General features: G+C 57.5%; 1 protein-coding gene across 1 annotated transcript in view; it reads right to left on the minus strand.

Annotated features, from left to right (window-relative positions):
• The window catches only part of MARK4 (microtubule affinity regulating kinase 4), a 56,563-nt gene extending 50,847 nt beyond the window's left edge, over positions 1-5,716 (minus strand). Inside the window, 1 exon segment of the mRNA XM_017874278.1 lies at positions 5,388-5,716. Within this exon segment, the coding sequence (XP_017729767.1) occupies positions 5,388-5,438 (51 nt within the window). The 5' untranslated portion in view covers positions 5,439-5,716.
• Between the last annotated feature and the right edge of the window lie 1,400 nt (positions 5,717-7,116).

The raw sequence follows: 7,116 nt of genomic DNA on the forward strand, positions 1-7,116 counted from the left end.
AAAAAAAAAAAAAAAAAAAAAGAAAAGAAAAAACATCACTGATCACAGATCACCATAACAGCTATTATAATAATGATGAAAAAGTTTGAAATATTGTGTGAATTACCAAAATGCGACAGAGACATGAATGGTACACAGGCTGTTGGAAAAATGGAGGCTACAGGCTTGCTCAACGCAGGGTAGTCAGAAACCTTCAATTCGTAGAAAACACAGTAATCTGTGAAGTTTGATAAGGCAAAGTGCGAAAAAGCAGGATATGCCTGTCCTGGAGCCTGGATCACCTCTGCGATATTTTGCTCTAAATGAGACTGCCCTCAACCCCAATCAACACTGACCTCAATCTGGACTCGAGGCTCCTCCTCCACCACCACTGGTCCTGACATGCTATTTGACCCATCGACTGTCTCCTGTCCAGCCACCAAATTCTACTTCAAACCCAAATGGCAACATTTGATTCCCAGTGGAATGCCCCTAACATTTTATCCCAATCACTGTTGCCCCAGATTGGACTCCAAACATTGTAACCAAGTCTTTTTGTTTGTTTGTTTTTTGGACAGAGTTTCGCTCTTGTTGCCCAGGCTGGAGTGCAGTGGCGGGATTTGGTTCACTGCAACCTCCACCTCCTGGGTTCAAGCAATTCTCCTGCCTCAGACTTCCCGAGTAGCTGGGATCACAGGCATGTGCCACCATGCCTGGCTAAGTTTGTATTTTTAGTAGGAACGGAGTTTCATCATGTTGGCTAGGTTGGTCTTGAACTCCTGACCTCAAGTGATCCACCCACCTCGGCCTCCCAAAGTGCTGGGATTACAGGCGTGAGACACCACCCCCTGCGGATAACCAAGTCTTTCACTGGCCCTGAGACCTGGCTGAATCCCTGTTATCCTCCTTCCATGGGAAACATTGTTGCTTCTGCCACCCCCCAAAAAACCCAGGGTCTGAGCAGCCCCTGACTTGCTGTCTCCCACACCATGGCTTCTCTCCTCCGGATGTTCTGTTCCTACTGTCCTGCCCCTCCCTGCCTCTCTCCCCCACAGGTCACCTGCCTGCTCCAAGCTGCCCTGGCCTGATTGGAAGCCCCAGGGACTGTGTCTCCCTTTCAGGGCTGGGACTCAGGGTGCCGGGACTCGGGGTGCCTGAGGCCCCCTGCCAAGGCAGTTCTGCCTGTGCCCTTCCAGCTGGGAGTGGGAAGCAGGAGGACAACAGGAGGGGAGGAAGAAAGGCCAGGAGGCTGATAGGCTGGTGTCCCAAGTCTCTGAGAAAGGCACTGCCGGGCCACTTGATAGCAACAACTAACATTTAATTAATGTTGGTCATTGATGCAATATGAGGCCATTACCACACTATCATCTCCACTTTACAGGTGGGGAAACTGAGGTCCAGACCCAAGATCTGAACCCAAACAGCTTCCGCTAGTCTTTTTTTTTTTTTTTGATGGGGCTTCACTCTTGTTGCCCAGGCTGGAGTGCAGTGGCGCCATCTCAACTCACTGCAATCTCCACCTCCCAGGTTCAAGCAATTCTCCTGCCTCAGCCTCCCGAGTAGCTGGGATTACAGGTGCCCACCACCACGCCTGGCTAATTTTTGTATTTTTAGTAAAGACTACTACCATGTTGGCCAGGCTGGTCTTGAACTCCTGACCTCAAGTGATCCGTCTGCCTCAGTCTCCTAAAGTGCTGGGATTACAGGGGTAAGCCACCATGCCCTGTAGTTTTCACCAGTCTTGATGCTCTTCTCTGTTACAACACCACACTGCCTCTCACACCTGAACCTTTTTTGTTTTTTTGAGACAGGATCTTGCTCTGTTGCCCAGGCTGAAGTGCAGTGGTGCAATCAAGGCTCACTGCAGCCTCAACTGCCTGGGTTCAAGCAGCTCCTCCCACCTCAGGCTCCCGAGTAACTGAGACCACAGGAGTGCCCCACGACACACAGCGAATTTTTAAATATTTTTGTAGAGATGGAGTCTTGTTATGTTGCCCGGGCTAGTCTTCAGCTCCCAGGCTCAAGCCATCCTCCTGCCTGGGTCTCCCAAAGTGCTGGGATTATAGGTGTGAGCTACCACGTTGGGTCATGAACCATTTCTACAAAGCAGCTCATGCTATGGACCAAGTCCTGTGTAAACAGGCAACTCGCCTACACTTGATTCCTGCAGTAGCCCAGTGAGTGACTCCATGTTCCAGCAGAGAAACGGAGCCTTGGAGAGGGAAGATGCTACATAAAGGTCACACAGTCCATTCACAGGGGCAGAAAGACAATCTCCCCACGGCTGGGCAGTTCCAACCACCACGGCCAGGGCTCCAACCATGCGTCTGCCACTGCCTGCCGTGCCCTCACCCTGGCCTCCAATGTGGGTCCAATTATGATCTGCAGTCTCCAGATGGGGACCCCCAGGCTCAGGTAGGGGGAGCCCCTCCCCAAGGTCACAGGGCAGATGGAGCAGAGTGCTGGGATGCGAACCCCAGCCTGTTGATTCCTCCTGAGTGCTGAGCCAGGCTTCCCCACTGCTCCAGGCTTCCTCCCGGCAGAGACCAGGGAGGCAGGTGGAGATCCTGGAGATAAGGCCTCCGATCCCCACCGAGATAAGGACCTGGAGAAGAACCCCCATCAGGTGGCACCAGGGCAGCCAGCTGGAGGTGGGATGGCACCACATTGAAGGCAGCATGGCTGAGGGACCCCTGCGAGGGGCAGCTGGGGCAGTGGGTAACAAAGCCCCTGGGGGCCGGGGGTGGGAGCTAAAATTGGCCTGCACCACCAGCTGGCCTGGCTCCCTCTCGCCCGGCTGGCGCCCCAACACCCAGGCCTGTTGCTAGGGAACCTGGGGAGGCTGGCCCCCTGGTGGGGGGCCCTGGAACTTGGGGTGGGGGAGCATGACCCTACGTGGCTGTAGCCATGGTAACCAGGTAACAGGAGAGGGGGCTGCAACCTCCCATTCCAGAGGCAGGCAGGTGACTCCCCATCAGGACTGACAAGCAGGTCTTAGTGACAAGAGTTGGAGGAGAGAAAAGGGGATTAGCCATCCTCAAATCCGCACCATGCACGCATCTTAACAACCCAGGGAACAGCAAGTCGTCATCAGGCGTTCCACTTAACAGACAAGGAAACCAAGGCTCAGAGAGGTGAGGTTACTTGCCCGAGGTCACACAGCCAGGGAGGGACAGAAGCAGGATATGAACCCAAGTTTATCTGAACAATTAAACTAGCACTAATAACCACAACAGCCACGACACATGCCAGGCCCTGTGCACCTTAGTCACATCACGTCATTGGCTCCTGCAAACATCCCTAACAGCGGAGGGCCATCAGCAACCCGATTTAGAGATAAGGAAACTGAGGCTGCAAGCTGGGAGTGAATCTGCAGCCTCACTCAACAACTAATAACAGCCCTGAGCTGAGAATCCACGGGCCGTCTGACTCATACCCACAGCCACAATAGCAGCTGGCATTTGTGGAGTGCTTCCTAGGTGCCAGGCTTCGCCTGAATCGAGTAAGCCAAGGAGGCACTCAAGCGGTCACCCCTATTTTCCAGGGCAGGAAACTGAGGCTCAGAAAGGGAGAACTGGTTTTCTGAGGACACAAGGCAAACCAGCTGGCCATGCCAGCATTGGAACCCAGGACTGTGGAGTCCCTAGCACCTCACTGTAGATTGTAGTGACCAAGGAGCAGAGGTGGTGGGCATTTCATTAGACTCCACATTGGAGTTCTGGCCCATAGTGATGATAGGGGTGGTCTTTGTGAGGGAGGGATCTGCAAGATGAGGAAGGGACAGATATAAATCTCTGATGGTGTGTGTGTGCGGGGGGCCGGTCTGTCAGAGGTGAGGGAAACAGGGGGAAGGGGAACAGGGACCTGGCAGAAGGATTTGGAGAAAGACACAAAGATCCCAGCTGGGGAGACGTCTAGGATTGGGTGGTGGGCAGGTCTTTGGAAGTGATCAGAGTGATCAGAGACACAGGAGATGGGGAGGGGCCTCCCTGGGACTCTCTGGGAAACAGTGTAGGGGCAGGGGGCGCCTGGGAATGGTGGAAAGTGATAAAGCCATTGGGGCAGTGGAAGTCAGAGGCCAGGAATCCCTGGGTCTTGGGAAGCTCCTAGGAGTCAGAGAAGGGGGTTTCTAGGAGCAGTCCTTGAAACTAGAGAAAGGTCTGGGGGGCCTGGAAGCATGGGGTAGGGGTTTCTTGGGCAAGGAGCAGCACAGACAAATAAAGGCGGAGCCCTGGGGGAGGTCAAGGGGTCTAGAAATTTGGGGAGAAGGCTTCCAACAGATTGACCCCAAGGGAAAAGGGCTTGAAGCCAGGGCAAGATGAGGGGCTTGAAGTCAGGGCAAGATGAGAGGCTTCAGGTCCAGGAGTTTTCTGGAAGAAGGATCTGGGGCCAGGCCCTGTAGCTGAGGAAGGCCTCTGAAGCTGAGGAGGGGGCTTCCTTGGGAGGCCAGACCCCCAGCAAGGAAGGAGGAGGTACTGCGGCAGGAGAAAGGACGGTGGTTTGTGGGGAAGGGGCCTGAGTTTGGCCTAGCATGGGGTCGAGAGATTGGGGGTTGGGGAAGGGGCTTGCCTGAAGCTGAGAAGTTGATAGAGGGCGGATGAGGCCTGGAGTCAGACTGGTCCAGGGCCTAGAAATACGAGCCTTGGTGAGGTGGGGGCCTGGAAGTTGGAGGCCAAGGCTTCCTGGGAGAGGAAGAGACCAGAAAGGGTCCAGGTGGCATCTGGGGGCCCCGGAGCGCTGGGATCTAGGGACAGAGCTGCGTGGAAGATGGGGACCAGGCCTGGGACAGGAGAGACCTTGAAGAAGCCAGAAAAGGGCCGGGGCCCAGGAGAGGTGGAAATCAGCTTCCTGCCAGAGGCTGCCCACAGGCGCCCCGGGTGCGTCCTGGAGGGGCAGAGGACTGGCAATGAGAGAAGGGGGGCTCCTGGGGAGCCGGCACCCAGCCCCAGATAGGGAAGGCCAGAGCCAGAGGCAGGACTGGGCCAGGCCCTGCTGGGAGAGCCAGGGCCGGGCCTTGGGGGGTCGGTCAGGGGCCCTGCAAATCCGGGAGGGGGCGAGGTGTCGGACGCGGACAGCCTGGAGGGGAAAGGGCTTAGCACGCGCGAGAGAAGGGAGGGGCTCCTGGAAGCAGGGGAGGGGGCTTCCTGGAGGGAACAGACCCGAGCGGAAGCGGTCTGCACGGGGACAAGAGAGGGGTCCCGAGAGAGGGGCGCCCCCAGGGGTCGGGCTGGGCTGGAAAAGGTGGGGAGGGCCGAGAGGCCTGGAAGTCTGGGAGGGGTCGAGAGGTGACGAGCTGGGTCGAGCCCAGGAAACGAGGGTAGGGGCTCGCGGGGCGAGGGGCACAGCGGGGCGAAGGGTTTGGCGGCTGGACCCAGCCAGGGCTCCCCAAGGGGCCGGGCCCCACTCACCGTGTCCGAGTTCCGATCGTTGCCCGGGGCCAGCACCGTCCGCGAAGACATCTTCTCCGGGTCCCGGGGGGCAGGGGCGGCCGGGGTGGGGGGGGGCGGGGGTCCGGGTCCCTCTCTTCCCGCTTCCCCCCCGCCGGCCTGGGACGGCGAGCCAAAAGCTGGGCGCCAAGAACGCCCGGTCCCCGCGCCGCGGAAGAGAGGACAGCGGGGGAGGGGAAGGGCCCGAGGGTCCTAGTGGCCCCGTGCAGTCGGGGACCCCGGGCCGCCCATGGGGGCGCGGGCAGGCGGGCGGGCGGGGGCCGCGGAGGGGGCGCGGAGCCGCCCAGGCGGCGGCGGAGGGGAGGCGGGTGAGGGGCTGGGGATAGGAAGGGGACGTCAGGGGGAGGGGCGGGCAGGGCGGGGCACCGGGACCCCGCCCCCCGCCGCCTGCCCTTAAAGGCGCAGGCCCGGGCTGGTCCGGGGCGCCGGGGGCGGAGGCGGGTCTGGGCGCGCCGGCGGGGAGCGTGTTCTCGCCCAGGAGGAGAGGCGCACTAGAGAGGAGAGAAGGGGAGAGAGAGACCGGGGCAGAGCGCCAGAGACGCAGAGAGAGAGATCGAGAGGCGTAGAGATAAAGAGACACAAAGAGAGAGAGACGAGTTACAAAAGGGTGGAGAGAGAGGCGCAAGGAGATGAACGGAGCGCCAGAGGACAGAGAGGGAGAGACGCAGGGACACGGAGAGAGAGAGACCCAGAGACACAGAGGGACAAAGACTAAGAGAGACCCCCCACACACAAAGGTAGAGACAAAGAGATACAGAGACGCAGAGATCTGTGAAGAGATGGAGATAAAGGGACTGGTCCAGAGAAGCCCCCAGAGGCGCTGCCCACATTGTCCCTCCTCCTGGTCCATTCTCTCCCCAGATGGCGGAGGGCGGGGGAAGCTCTCCCCTCGGAGGCCTAAGGGTGGGGTGGGTCAAGGGGATGGTGTGCGGGGGTTGGCCAATGCTGAGGGCTCAGCGACCTCCCTAGTCAGGCCGCCTCCACCAACCCACATAGCTCTAGACCCCCAGGTTGGGGCTGCAGTATCCTTCCTCTGCACCCCAGCTGGGGACCATCTCTGTCCACCTGTATGACCCAGGGCAAGTACTTGCCCTTTCTGGGCTTCACTTTCCCAGTTTGTAAAGTGAGAGGAAGAATCCGTGTGTTGCTCACTGGCAGGTGCGAAGGAACCCTGTGCAGGTATTCGCCTGCAGGGCATGGCCACTCCCCATGCGGGCAGACGGAGACCAGAGAGGGCAAAGGCCTCTCGGAGGCCACACAGCGCTGTGGGGACCATCCACAAGAAAGACGGGCATTACATAGTCTTGGCCTGGGAGTCACACGGTTTTGGGAAGGGGTCTGTGCCCTGCCTTCGTCTATCTGAGGCCTACTTTCCTGACCCTCAGTTTCCCCTTCTAAAACAGCAGTGTGCTGGATCTGGCTGGAGCAAGCTGATTGTTATGTCTCAGGAATTTTGGAACTGGTTGTTAAACACGGCCATTATTAAAAATTAAATTATGCAAACATACAATTAAATTATATTAAAAGTCCAGGTAATACATACTCATCACGTCCTAATTATCTTACTACATTTGCCATTATCTGTGATCTTGAGGTTACTTACGTCTATTGTAGCTGCACAGTAAAAGTGCTATATAATGGGGGACAAAAATGCCTTGTGACATCACCTTGGTAGCTTGAAATTAGCCGT

Source organism: Rhinopithecus bieti, unplaced genomic scaffold, assembly GCF_001698545.2.
Source record: "Rhinopithecus bieti isolate Rb0 unplaced genomic scaffold, ASM169854v2 scaffold_7888, whole genome shotgun sequence".
Taxonomy (NCBI): Eukaryota; Metazoa; Chordata; class Mammalia; order Primates; family Cercopithecidae; genus Rhinopithecus; species Rhinopithecus bieti.